This window comes from Gorilla gorilla, chromosome Y, assembly GCF_029281585.2.
Source record: "Gorilla gorilla gorilla isolate KB3781 chromosome Y, NHGRI_mGorGor1-v2.1_pri, whole genome shotgun sequence".
Classification (NCBI taxonomy): domain Eukaryota; kingdom Metazoa; phylum Chordata; class Mammalia; order Primates; family Hominidae; genus Gorilla; species Gorilla gorilla.
In genome coordinates, this window is record NC_073248.2 from 31,402,377 (window position 1) to 31,417,743 (window position 15,367).

At 36.9% G+C, this 15,367-nt stretch overlaps 1 protein-coding gene across 10 annotated transcripts in view; it reads right to left on the reverse strand.

Moving 5' to 3' along the window:
* The window catches only part of USP9Y (ubiquitin specific peptidase 9 Y-linked), a 204,442-nt gene that overhangs the window by 141,511 nt on the left and 47,564 nt on the right, over positions 1–15,367 (reverse strand). For all 10 annotated transcript variants that reach the window (XM_055377209.2, XM_055377205.2, XM_063703409.1 and 7 more), the window contains 3 exons: positions 4,657–4,805; positions 3,201–3,280; positions 165–277 (listed from right to left, as the gene is read on the reverse strand). In XM_055377209.2, coding sequence (XP_055233184.1) covers positions 165–277; positions 3,201–3,280; positions 4,657–4,667 — 204 coding nt within the window. In that variant the 5' untranslated portion in view covers positions 4,668–4,805. The remainder of the gene's footprint in view (positions 1–164; positions 278–3,200; positions 3,281–4,656; positions 4,806–15,367) is intronic.

A 15,367-nucleotide genomic window follows, 5' to 3' on the forward strand; every position in this document is an offset into this window, starting at 1 on the left:
GTCGTTGAAATTTCAGGGGACAGGTTAAACAAAGGTTTACTAAATCAAAACCGCAAGCTCATTCTTAAAGACCATACTAACCTTCAATTATGCAGTATATATCAGCAGACTTGATATGTTAATACGTTACGCACAGAAGTATTTTTCAAAAACAAAGGACTCACATGAATTTCAAACTTCCAGCCACTCACGGCCTCATCCATAAGAATTTTAGTGAAAGATATTGTTAGTCCATCTCGAAAAAAACGTTGGCATGCTTCACTTTTAACATCAAGGCCTAAAAAATGAGCCAAACAAAGAATGTTTAAAAAAAATTATTTGGCCAATTATGATTAAACATAGTAAATTGCTAGAAACTATTATGGTCTCCAATTCACAAATAGTGTTGTGGCTTTTGAAATGAGACATGACATTATAAGATGTTAAAAAGGGGAAAAAACATGGGATTTCAGAAAAAGGAATGAAATATAATATTCAGTAAATTTTAGAAACAGTTGTATAAACTACATCAAATCAAGTAATGTAACTAATTGAAACAGCTTGAAAATATGACATCAGAAAAAGAACGTTCACTAGTAGACAGGGAATGGAACCATTTCACAGAATTTTAATTACTGAAATACAGTAAAAAATCTGTGAAAATTAAAAAGTGACAATTAAAAAATATGATTTTTCCCGGTAAACTGCCCATTTATCATCAAATTTAAGAGGCAAATCCTAAGTTTCTTTTTTCTTTTTACCTTTACCTGATTTAAGAAAAGCAAGATCCATGTGCCTCTATCAAAAAATAAAACTTACAAGTGTTTTCTTTTGAAGAGTCTTGCTCTATTTCCCAGACTGAAGTACAGTGGCACAGCCTCGGCTCACTGCAATCTCCACTTCCCAGGTTTAAAAAATTATCCTGCCTCAGCCTTCAAGTAGCTGGGATTATAGGCATGCATCACCACGCCTGGCTACTTTTTGTAGTTTTTGTACAGACAGGGTTTTGCCATATTGGCCAGGCTGGTCTCAAACACCTGACCTCAGGTGATCTTCCCGCCTCGGCCTCCCACGGTGCTGGGATTACAGGGATTACAGGATCACTGCACCCAGCCAGAAAACCTGTAACTCTTAAAGCAACTCAAAACATATTAAATATGTACAAGGAGATATATTTTGATTTGAATTATATACATACTACTCTATCATTTAAACTAGTTTTATCTTACAGTAATCACGATCTCAGAATAACAGAGGAAAAGTCCCTGCAAATGACATACATCCACTGAGTATCAATGCTATGAAATGAAATACCATTTCCAGTTTTTGTTCATTTTGTAGTGTTAGACCCTAGAACATACCTAGTACAGAAGTCCTTGACATTTGCTCAATTAATAAATATGCAATTAACCAAAGAAATTTAAATGAGGAGAAATATTTTGAATCTGGTAAAATATTTTCAGAGGTCACTAGATCACATATTGGTAAGATCAATAAAACAACATAACAGTCGTTAAATGACAGTAGGATAGTTATTAGTTAAATGAAATTATCAATACCACCACAGAGTCAGACTCGGCAACAGAAACACTTTACAGGATACCAAAGGAATTAAAAATTTGTCTAACAACACTGACAGTTAAGTTCCTAATGAATGACACAAAAATTAAATACTTCTGACCCTTCTTACAGCTTTCAAGTCCTTAAAAAAATATACAGTATTCACCAGGGGCACTGGCTCACACCTGTAATCCCAGCACTTTGGGAGGCTGAGGCGGGCGGATCACGAGGTCAGGAGATAAAGACCATCCTGGCTAACACTGTGAAACCCGGTCTCTACTAAAAATACAAAAAATTAGCCAGGCACGGTGGTGGGCGCCTGTAGTCCCAGCTACCGGGAGGCTGAGGCAGGAGAATGGCATGAACCAGGAGGCGAAGCTTGCAGTGAGCCAAGATCGCCCTACTGCACTCCAGCCTGGGAGACAGAGCGAAACTCTGTCTCAAAAAAAATAAAAAAAATAAATAAATAAAATATAATAAAATAAAATAAAAATAAAAAAATACAAAATATTACAAAAATGGCTCATCCACGAATTTTATTGCACCTACTATTACAACAAAATCATCCAAAATGCTTCATTCAAACCCAAAGCTTGTACTTGTGGCTGAGAGTAAAAATATCAAATTTTCTTCATAGGTTGTTTTTTTTTTTATATATTAAGGCTTCATCTTTTAAGACGTTTTTCTTTTTGAGAAAAACCCTTCAACTCTGTGTTAAGAAGAAAAAAAAAGCTAAATATGTAAGCTAGACAGTTTACTAAACATATACACTCAATATTAGTGAAATAGTGAGTTCCACATAAAAAACAAATAGATGGGGCTGGCCGGGTGTGGTGGCTCATTGCTGTAATCCCAGGTACTTGGGGGGCTGAGGCTAGAGAATCACTTGAACCTAGGAGGTGGAGGTTGCAGTGAGCTGATATCACGCCACTGACTCCAGCCTGGGTGACAAAGTAAGACTCTATCTCAAAAAAAATAAAATAAAATAAATAAAAATAATTGGCAAAATTATTTACAAATTAACATACTTCTCAATCACAAATTAACATATTTCTCAATCACATGTGACTTAAGTGTAAAAAGGTCACCAAATATATATGATGTCATACAATAAACCCTCTATGCAGCACTTTGTAAACTGTAAAATATGCTTTAATGCACATTACTTCATATAGCAGACTTTAGAACTATCATATTCTGGAAAATATTTTCTTGGTCCGCAGTCTGATGCTCTAACCCTGAGCTATAGCCCCTCGTCATATTCTGGAAAATATTTTCTAACTGCTGGATAACAATCTTTTTAAAAATTTAAAAAATATATATTCTCACCTTAGAAATATGGTTGTACACATAAAATTATACATAATACTTAAATGGCTCCAGGTATCCCTAAAGGCTATCTAAAGATTTCTATGAACCTTTACTATAGGGAAGTATGTATATGTGTCTGTGTGTGTGTATATATATATGTGTGTGTGTGTGTAATAAGTATATATAATATGCATGTATATATGTAAAATAATCCTTACCAGGAAGGTTTGTGACATATTATAAACTAGGAATAAACAGTACCTTTATAACAGAGGGATGAAAAGCCTTTAAGAACAAGGTGTAAGTATATATAGGAGCACATATTATAGAAAATGTACATCCACACTCACCTTTTACACTAAGATCAATAGCAGCTTCTAAAAGCACTTCTAATTCCCCTTTTGGCAAAACAGGAACCACCCATCGAGGCCTAAGGATTATTATAAAACAAAAAGAGGCTTTACTGGTTTCATAGTAATGAAACACTATAAATAAGTTACCTACCGTAGTTACTGTTACTATGAAAAAGTGAGAAACTCTGACTATATTATATTCACCATATAGACTTTTAAAAAGAAGTAGGCAAATTATCTACATTGGAAAATTAAGAGACATCTATTGTGTCTACATACTGAATTTTTTTAGGCACTGTCAAATGAGATATAGCAATGGCAGGGAATTCTTTTAATAGCTTCCATAGAATACTAAAACTAACCTATTCAATTATCAATTAAATGTATACCTTTTATTAGTAGGAAAACGGTCTTTGGGGGCTCATATTTATTAGTGGAAGGACACACTGTGGCAAGTGTTTTGTTTTACTCCTCTTCACAAAGACAAAAGAAATTAGGAGATCTCAACAAAACATTTATCTCACCTTTTCCTAAAGATCATGTCTCGGGTGTGGGCCTCTAAACCTACTGTCATACGTACATTCCCATATCAAAAGGCAATACAGAAAGCCACTATGCCATCTTAAGTACACTCCTACATTAAAAAGTGATGCAAAGGGCACCACACACTCACCTGGTACATTCCTTACTTTTGTAAAAAGTTCAGCTTTCTGCAACTATGTCTACTGACAAACCCACTACTCCCCAGAAATAACTTTCTTTCATCTGTCCCTTAATCCCTGTACTAAGAAACAGCAAAATTCCCAAATATCTCATTTTGTTTTTAAAAAGATGCCTCAATACATATAATCTATTAAAGGTAAACTGATTCTATCCTTTTTGTTGCTTTTATATATACAAAAAAAAAATCTTTTCTCTCTGCCACTAAGGATTTACTAACTGCTTCAGTTCTCTAGTCCTTATGAAAAATACACTCTAACAGAAATCAGCAACCGCTAAACAAAACAGAGAAAGAAGCAATACAACCTTCTGCAATAAGGTCTCTGCTGTAGCAAATGGACATTCCACAACTGAGAAAAGTTCTCCAGAACTCTGGTATAAAGTTCTTATCAAAGAGAAATATTTGTAAACATTCAAAACAAAATACCTACCTATTTGTCTAGGCTAGAAACACAGGAAGGGTTCATTCATAAAGCATCATTAATCTGAAACTCTATTCATATTGTCATTACCTTCCAATATTTAAAATCCATAAGAAATGCCTGCATTAAGTACAATGAGCTGCAAAGTGTTCAGCTAGGACTAAAATGTTCAGGCTATTAAAATAGTAAGACCTGAGACACTCCAATCTACTCTTTTCTTTTTCTCATTTACTACTAGTTGCAATGCTGGAAGTAGTTTTGCTTTTCTAGTTTACTGCATCCATTAATAAAACAAATCCAAACAAATGCACCTGTTGATCATGTCATCCAGCTTTGCCAGCTCAGTATGTGGAAATGCAGGATCTTCATCTTCATGCTGTGGTGGGGAATCACATTGCCCTTGTTCCTCTGGAGGAGGAGTTGCTACGGAATTCTCATTGGAAGAATCAGGTGATGAAGTCTTAATTAAAAATTAAATATTCCAAATTTAAACCACAGATTAAGGAAAAATATCTATTTTTAAGTGTCCATATATATGCCCAAATATTTAATAAAACTAGAGTCACAATGTTTATCTTTTTAAAATTTAATTTGGTTAATACAGAAGTATTTTCCCTCATGATTAAGAATCTTTTTTGGGGTGGGGGATGGAGTCTGACTCTGTCTCACCCGGGCTGGAGTGCAGTGGTGCAATCTCGGCTCACTGTAACTAACCTCTGCCTCCTGGGTTCAAGCGATTCTCCTGCCTCAGCCTCCTGAGTAGCTGTGATTACAGGCACCCGCCACCACGCCCGGCTAATTTTTTGTATTTTTAGTAGAGACGGGGTTTCACCGTATTGTTCAGGCTGGTCTGGAACTCTTGACCTCAGGTGATCCACCCACCTCCGCTTCCCAAAGTGCTGGGATTACAGGCGTGAGCCACCACACCCGGCCAATTAAGAATCTTAAAAATTAACTAATGGCGGCCGGGTGTCGTGGCTCACACCTGTAATTTCAGCTCTTTGGGAGGACGAGGCGGGCAGATCATGAGGTCAGGAGATTGAGACCATTCTAGCTAACATGGTGAAACCCTGTCTCTACTAAAATTACAAAATCAAAAACGGGTATGGTGGCGGGCGCCTGTAGTCCCAAGTATTTCGGAGGCTGAGGCGGGAGAACGGCTTAAACCCGGTAGGCGGAGCTTGCAGTGAGCCGAGATCGCGCCACTGCACTCCAGCCTGGGTGAAAGAGTGAGACTATGTCTCAAAAAAAAAAAAAAAAAAAAACAAATTTAATGGCTACACATTACTGCATGAGTTGACTAAGTAAAAATTAGAGGATATGTTTTTGTCATGTTTACTGTTAATAAATACATTCATAATAAACCTTATGAATTATCTCCTTAAGGATAGTATACTGAAGTAAAATGACTAACTAAACAAGATAAACTATTCCTTTTAAGGCTATATTCCCAAACTACATTATCAAAGATAACACTTATCTTCACCCTCACATGCACCTTTGTGTTTACAGTGTCTTCATCAATTTAGGTTCTAATAATTTAGTTTGATTATATACTACATAAATTCTGTACAAACCTGCTTTTTTAAACTTATTTTTATAGATTATAGATTATAATTATAGATTCACAATCTGTTCCAAAAAAACTCTTCATTCCTTAATAATAACCAATAGTTTAGACACAAAAATTCCTAACTAGGGATTACAGGTTCCTATTGCTGTTACTTTTCTTCTCCCTCAGTTTCCCTTGAGAGAGACAAGAAAAGGCAACGAGGCTGGATTCCTCAAAACATCAAGAATTAACACCTCATAAAGAGATTAAAATATTTAACTTAAGCAACACATAAATTTCTTCCTTACAAATACCAATTATGTTTTAGGAAGATGAAATTGAAAAGTATGTCTGGAAGAGGACTGTATAGAATTGACCTCATTTCTTAAATGTTTAATAGAACTTTCCTATGTTTTCTTTATTGCAAGATTTTAAAACTGTAATTTCAGTTTCTGTACTCAGAACCATTATACTGGTGGTTACAAGTCTGTACTCAGAAAGTGAAATTATAGTTATTTATTTCTTTTTCAGTCTTTCAGTCACCCAACTGTCCTTCAACAGGGAAACGGACAAACTAGTACATTTATGCAATAAAATACTACCCAGCAATTGACAGTAAAAAACTTTTGTTGCATGTAACAATATGAAAGAATACTAAATGCATAATGCAAAATCTCGAAAGATTAAGTCAGCATGATTTAGAAAAGACAAACTATGCAGTATGGTAGCTCACATCCGTAATACCAGCACTTTGGGAGGTGAAGATGGGAGGACTGATTAAACCCAGGAGTTTGAGACCAGCCTGGACAACATAGGGAGACCCTATCTCTAGTTAAGGAAACAAAAGAAAAAGAAAAAGGCAAAACATACAAATGAAGAGCAGATCAGCAGTTGCCAGGAACTGAAAATGGAAGACTTAAATATACAGGGACAGTGCAAATAAATTTTTGTATTTTACATGTTCATTATACTGGTGGTTACAGTCTTTCATTTGTCAAACCCAATACCTGTATATTATGCATCCCAAGTGACGTTTACTGTCTGTAGCCAAACAAATAGAAATTTAAAAAGCAAGAGAAACAAAAAGCGCATGCACGTGGGTTTCAACTTCCAAGTCAGATGTGATACTTAGCAACAGATTACTGCAACTGCCTATAACTGAGAAGTGGCTAAAATTAATTACTTGCTTAAAAAACTGCAGAAGCTACCTGGATAAGAAAAAGGGAATACTCCAGAAACATATAGACAAGATAACTGCGATTAATGATTTCATTCCAATACAATTCTGCCTACAGTGGACATGGGCAGCAGGCTTAAAACTAGCTCAAAATCCACTGCAGATGCAGGTGGAAAATCACAGAAAGTACAGAAACTCACAGAAAGTGTGGGAAGATGAGCTTCAGCATAACTTTAACACATTATTTACAAGGCTTGAAGCAGAAAGTTTGATTTCCTATCAAGATATACTCTGGATGTTCAAGTGCCACAGTTGGGAATAATAAAACCTAATGGAGGCCTCCAAAGAAAAGAGTGAAACATTTCAGCATTGTTTCACTGGAACAATGGGAAGAGCCCCACTATGGTCTACTGAAAAGGAAGAACAAAATAGAAGACCACTGAATCTTACCTATCTCTGATTCAACAGTCTCTAAGCTTGAATTAACCAACCCCATTCTGGCCAGTGAGAAAATAGTTATATTCTCTAAAATGGAAAGGTAATAATAATGTAAGTAAACTTTCAGATTAATGATGTCATATGAACATAACCCTTAGGTGTGTTTCTGGCCTAGAACGTACAGATAGGGATACTTTGGAAATCACAATGTGATTTGTGAGTCTAGGTCATGAAAGGTATCATGGCTTTTTCTTCCCTCTCTTTTAGGTCAATTTCTCTGGCAGAGGTTAACTGCCATGTCTGAAGTCACTCAGGCAGCCCTACGAGGGGATTCGCATGGTTAAGAAACAGGCCTCTACCCAACCGCCATGTGAGTAAACCATTGTGGAAATGGACCCACCACAGTCACAGTCAAGCCTATCCATACATATCTATGATAAAGTTAAAGTTCATAAATCAGGCACAGTAAGAGATTAACAACAATAATTAATAATTTTTCCATGGATGGAGCCAGTTGAGGGGTGGGAGGGTTCAGGATGAAACCTGTGATCATGAGATACTAGATTTCTCATAAGGAGCATGCAACCTACATCCCTTGCATGCATAGTTCACAGTAAGGTTCATGCTCCTATGAGAATCTAATGCTGCCGTTGATCTGATAGGAGTTGGGGCTCAGATGGTAATGCTCGCTCACCAGCCTAATGCTCACCTTCTGCTGTACGAACTGCTTCCTAACAGGCCACAGTGTGGTACTGGTCCGACCTGGGGACTGGGGATTCCTGCTCTACATACACAACGGTAGCAGAATACACATTCTTTTCAAGGGCACATGGAACATGCATCAGGATACGTAATGCCACAAAACAAATCTTAACAAATATAGGAAGACTTAACTCATAAAAAGTTTCTTTTCAGATCAGGATACAATTAAAGTAGAAATCAATAGCAGAAGAGGCCGGGCGCGGGGCTCATGCCTGTAATCCCAGCACTTTGGGAGGCCGAGGCAGGCAGATCATGAGGTCGGGAGATCAAGACCATCCTGGCTAACACGGTGATACCCCGTTGTCTACTAAAAATACAAAAACAAAATTAGCCGGGCGTGGTGGCATGAGTCTGTAGTCCCAGCTACTTGGGAGGCTAAGGCAGGAGAATGGTGTGAACCCAGGAGGCGGAGCTTCCAGTGAGCTGAGATCACACCACTGCACTCCAGCCTGGGCAGCAGAGCAAGACTCCGCCTCAAAAATAGAAAAAGAAAGCAATAGCAGAGGAAAAACTGAAAAATTCATAAATAAGTAGAATTTAAACAATACATCTTAAATGGTCCATCCATCAAAGAGGAGAAATCCTATAGAAACTATATAATATGTGAGGCAAATAAAAATGAAAAAAATACCAAATTTATGGGATAGAGCAGAACCAGTGCTGAGGAAACCTTATAAAGTACTTTAAAAAAAGATCTCAAATCAATAACCAAATTTGCACCTTAAAGAACTAAAAGAATAACAAAATACATCCATGCTCCACAAAACATTTCATTCAAGATGAACTAAATATACAATGGTCATCTCATAATATTGTAATAGTCCATTTTTACTAAATTTTTTCTGTTTAGAACTTACCATTGTATTACAATTGCCTACCATATTCAACTCATGCTAACAGGTTAGTAGCCTAGGGCAATAACTGGCCTACATGTATAGTAGGTTATACCATCCAGGTTTGTATAAGCACACTATGATGTTTGCAAGACAGTGAAATCACCTGACAATGCATTTCTCAGAACATATGCCTTCGTTAAGTGACACATTAAAGCAAAAGCGAGCACAGATGTAAGCAAAATAGAGACTAGAAAAACAACTAAGAAAAACCAATGAAATCAAAATTCTGTTCCTGAAAAAAATAAAGAGCTGCTAAACCTTTAGCTAGATTGACTAAGAAAAAGAGAAGAGTCGAATAATTAATATTAAAAATAAAAGAGGCATTACTATGGATTTTATACAAAAAAGTTAAGGATTATCAGTGCATCCTATAAACCACTGTATCTCAGCAAACTGCATGACCTGGATAAAAGGACAAATTCCCAGAAGCATACAATCTACGCCAAGAACAAGTTATAAAGAAATAGACAATTTGAGTAGATCTTAAACCTCTGTGGCAACCAGTCCCAAGGTATGATAACCTAAACTGTAATTAAAGAATTATTGAAGGCTCATGGTGAGAAGTATGCAATGCAAGTTAAAAACCACTAAGAGGCTGGGCGTGGTGGCTCACTTGTGTAATCCCAACACTTTGGGAGGCTGAGGTGGGTGGATCATGACGTCAGGAGTTCAAGAGCAGCCTGGCCAAGATGGTAAAACTCCATCTCTACTAAAAATACAAAAATAAGCTAGGGGTGGTGGTGCTTGTATTCCCAGCTACTCAGGAAGCTGAGGCAGAGAATTGCTTGAACCTGGGAGGCGGTGGTTGCAGTGGGCCGACATCGCACCACTGCACCACAGCCTGGGAAACGCAGCAAGACTCCCTCTCAAAAAAAAAAAAAACAAACAAAAAACTACTAAGAAGCCAAATTTTATGGGAATGAACAATTTTTTTTTAACCTTTCCCTGAAAAGATAAGAAAAAAGTCCCTTGAGCTTCTCGGAGGGAAAGATGCAAAGTAGCCATTTTGAAATACATAAGGACATTCCGTTCTGTTAAAAGAAAGCCCTCAAGAGAAACTAGTTTATACTACTGAGGTTTTTTAATGCCTAAGAGACCTAAAGGAAAAAAAATACTCAACTCTAGCCTGCTACAGCATTCTACGTGGTAGAACTAAAAACCCCAATTCCAGCTCCCTATACCCATCACGTTCCATCTAAGCCACAGCCCAAAGGCCACAGGCTCACTACGACATTGAGACTTAATCATAAGATTACAGATTGCTTCCCCTACCCGAATACCTTACCAGTAGTACATTACTAGAGCCCATCTGCCAAAGCTCCTTTCTACGTAGTACTTTATGTGCATCTCTCAAGAAAAAATTACAATGCATACTAAAAGACAAAAAAACTGTTTGAAGAGACAGAGCAAGCATCAAATTCATACTCAGATGTAACAGGAATGTTAGATTTAACAGATGGAGGCTGGACGCAGTGACTCAAGCCTGTAATGCCAGCACTTTGGGAGGCGATTGCAGGTGGGTAGCTTGAATCCAGGAGTTCAAGACTTGGCTGGGCAACATGGTAAAACCCCATCTCTACAAAAAAAAAAAAAAAAAAAAAACCACAAAAATCAGCCAGGCGTGGTAGCACATGCCTGTAGTCTCAGCTACTTGGGAGGCTGACATGGGAGGATAGCTTCAGCACACGAGGGAGAGACTGTGGTGAGCCAAGATGCCGCCACCGCACTCCAGCCTGGGAAACACAGTGATAGCCTGTCTCCAAATAAAAAGATTTATCAGATGGAAATATAAGTACCATTAATGCACTAAGGGCTCTAATGAATAAAGTAGATGACATGAAAAGATAGTTAATGTAAGCAAAGAGAGAGAAATTTTAAAAAAGAATCAAGGTAATACAGTATAGATCAAAAACACTGCAACAGGAATGAAGAATGCCTTCATTCCTGTGCATTTTAATGATGCACTCATTAAAAAATTAGACTTTGACCACTGAAAAGCAGAGAAAAATAGGCTGAAAATTAAAAAAAAAAAATAGGCCTGGCACGATGGCTGTAATCTCAGCACTTTGGGAGGATGAGGTGGGCGGATCATGAAGTCAGGAATTCGAGACCAGCCTGACCAACATGGTGAAACCCTGTCTCTACTAAAAATACAAAAATTAGCTGGGCATGGTGACGCGTGCCTGTAATCCCAGCTACTCAGGAGGCTGAGGCCGGAGAATCGCTTCAACCTGGGAGGTAGAGGTTGCAGTGAGCCGAGATCACACCACTGCACTCCAGCCTGGGTGACAGAGCGAGACTCCGTCTCCGAAAAAAAAAAAAAAGAAGCAATTATAACTAAAAAATGTCCCCAGATTAGTGCCATACAATAAACAAGAGATTCAGGAAGCTCAGAGAATTCCAAGCTAGATAAATGCCAAAAAAACAAACAAACAAAAGAGTACATCTAGAAATACATTCAAATTGCAGAAAATGAAAAATAAAAAGTTTGAAACATGCTACAGGCAAACATCTTACCTATAAGCAAAGCAATGATTAGAATTACACTGGGTTTGGTCTAAGAAATCATATAAGCAAGAGACTGGAATAAAATATCTATAAGTGTTGAGAGGAAACAACTACCAATCTAGAATTCTGTATTCTGCAAAGGTATACTTAAAAAGTGGAGAAATAGAAACTTGCTCAGACAAAAGTTAAGAGAATTTGTTGTCAATGTATCTGCTCTGCAAGTTTTTCTGAGAGTAGAAAAATGATATACAACAGAAACATCTTCAAAAGAAAAGCATTCTGTAAGGAATGCATGAAGGTAACATAAAAACTCTTCTTTTTATCTTAAATGATCTAAGACATAATGGTTTCTTTAAAATAAAATTAGCAGCTGGGCACAGTGGCTTTTGTCTGTAATACTAGTGACTTGGGAGGGCTCAAGTGGGAGGGTTGCTTGAGTCCAGGAGTTTGAGACTAGCCTGGGAAACATAGTGAGACCCTCTACAAAAGTTAAAAAAAAAAAAAAAAAAGCCAGATATGTTGGTGCATGCCTGTAGTCCTAGCTACCTTGGAGGCTGAGGTGGGAACAACACTTGATCCCAGGAGTTCAACACTACTGTAAGCTAAAATCATGTTACTGCATTCTAGCCTGGGTTGACAGTGATGCCTGTCTCAAAAAATAATAAAATAAATTAAAATAGCATTAACAACAATGTATTCAATGATTACAGCTTATGTAAAAATGAAATGAAAGACAGCAATGATACAAGAACAGGAGGAAACAATTACAGATATTTTGTTATGATAGTACATGTACTCCACTTTGGAAAGTGGACTTATGGATTTGGTATAAATGCATATTGCAAATTCTAGGGCAATCACTAAAAAATTTAAAAATAAAAAATAAGAGCCTATGATTAATAAGCTTAGAAAAGAAAAAAAATAGAATGTTCAATTACAACCACAAAAGGCAGAAAAAATGGACACAGTAACAAACAATAAGGGTAACAAATGGAGAATAATAACAAATAGTGTAGTTACTAACACAACTATATCAATAATCATCTTCAATATCAATGGCCTAAAAATACCTATTAAAAGATTATCAGAGTAGATCAAAAAACAAAAGTCAACTATATGCTGTCCATAGGAAACCCACTTTAAATATAAAGATGTAGATTAGAATTAAAGGAATGAAGAAAAACATACCAAGCTAATACTAATCAAAACAAAGGAAAATTAGCTATACTAACTTCACAAAGTGAACTTCAGTGAAGGAAAATTATCAGGAATAAACAACATTATATATGTGGTCAATTCAAAAAGCTGGAAATATCTTTAATGTATATGCTCCTAACAATATGGCCCCAAAATATGTGAGGCAAAAAGTGATATAAATGCAAGCAGGACTAGATTGATCCATTAAGATAGTTGGAGAGTTCAACACTTTTCCATGAGAAATGGACAGATTCAGCAGACTATATCAGTAGAAACATAAAAAACTAAACAGCGTCATCCATCAACTGGATCTAACTGATATCTCTAGATTATTTCCCCCACAACAGTGAGTATACCTTCTTCCTAAGTGCACTGGGAACATTCACCAAGATAACCCGCCCAGTGGCCATAAAGCTCACCTTAATAAATTTAAAATAAAAATAATAAAACACATGCTTTCAGGCCACAATAGCATTAAACCAGAACTCACTAAAGGACAGTTGTAAAATCCTAAAATATTTGGTTACTAACACACTTCTAAATAACGTGAGTTATTTAGAAAGAAAGAGAAAGGGCTGGTCACAGTGGCTCATGCCTGTAATCCCAGCACTTTGGGAGGCTGAGGCAGGTGGATCACAAGGGTCAGGAGTTCGAGAACAGCCTGACCAACATGGTGAAACACCATCTCTACTAAAAATACAAAAATTAGGTGTGGTGTCGCACACCTGTGATCCCAGCTATTCAGGAGGCTGAGGGAGGAGAATTGCTTGAACCCAGCAGGCAGCGGTTTCAGTGAGCCAAGATCAAGCCATTGCACTGCAGCCTGGGTGACACAGCAAGACTCAGTCTAAAACAGAAAAATAAAAGACAGAGGGAAAGAAAGCTCAAGAGAAATAAAAATAAAATTTGTACAAAGTGAAAATTCAACTTAAAATTTGTGGAATACAGCAAAAGCACAACTAAGACAAAAATTTATACCATTGAATGCATATATTAAAAAGAAACTCTTAAATCAATAATCAAAGCTTCCATTAAAAAAAACTAGCAAGAAGTACAAATTCCAAAGTAAGCAGAAAAAAACTACAGCAGGAATGAAAATGACAAGAAATTAACAGAAAAATCAGCAAAACCATACATGCTGGTTCTTTGAAAACATCAATAAACCTCTAGCCAGACTAAGAAAAAAGAAGACACAAATTATTAATTACAGAATTGAAACAAGGTCTTATAATACAGATGCCATACTCATTAAGGGATCCCCAAGCCTCAGGTCACAGACTGTACCAGTCCGTGTCCTGTTAAGAACCAGGCTGCATAGCAGAAGGTGAGTGTCAGGCGAGCCAGCATTAGCACCTGAGCCCCAACTCCTGCCACATCAGCAGACACATTAGAATGTCACAAGAGCCTGAACCCTATTGTAAACTGGATCCATGAGGGATCTAGGGTGCATGCTCCTTATGAGAATCTAACTAATGCCTGATGTTGTCAGGTGGAACAGTTTCATCCCAAAACCATTCTACATCCCCCCATCCATGGAAAAATTGTCTTCCACAAAAGCAGTTGCTGGTCCCAAAAGGGTTGGGGCTGCTGCATTGAAGGATAATAAAGGAATACTATGAACAGCTCTACACCTACCAGAAATTCCTTTAAAGACACAATCTGCCAAAACTCAGAAAAGAAACAGATCATTTGAATTGGCAATATTTTCTAAATAAAGAGTCAATAAATGACAATCTTCTGAAACAGAAAGCACAATGCCCAGAAAGGCTCAGTGGTAAATTCTCTCAAATGTATCAATTCTCTACCATTTTTTTCCACCAGATGGAAGCAAAGGGAATACCTTCTTTCTAGGCCATTCTATGAGGTCAGCATTACCCTCACATCAACAACCAAATATATTGCATGAAAACTAGACCAATATATCATAAACATAAATCCAAATATCAACAAAATACTACTTCAAGGAACTAGAAAATGAACGGCAAACAAAACCTAAAGAAAGCAAAAGAATGAATCTTAGAAAAAGGAAGAAAAAACACACAAATGGGAATTAAAAAGCCAAAACCCTGAAAATATTAGCTCAATGCAATTAATGAATCACCCTAGGAAAAAAGGCAAGAAAAAGTAAAGGCAAATTACTAACATTAGAAGCTTCATGTATCTTACCAAAAAAATCTAACAGCATAGTAAAAGAACTAATTATTTCCAAATAGGTCAGCACAGAACCTTGATATTAAATCTATGTTAAACCTTTTAGAAATATTATTTCACTTATCCTTGTTTTATAGATATGAAAACTGAGGCTTAGATATTATAGCAGTTAGAGTCATAAGATAATCTTATAAAGTGGGGTTTGAATATAAATAGCTGCCTGAAGTCTGTGCTTATAACTAAGGTTACAGGGACTAATTTAATACTTTTGCCCTCAGATTCACATGGGACCTTAGATACAGAAAAACACATGGCTACATTCTCAACCATGTACAGTAATC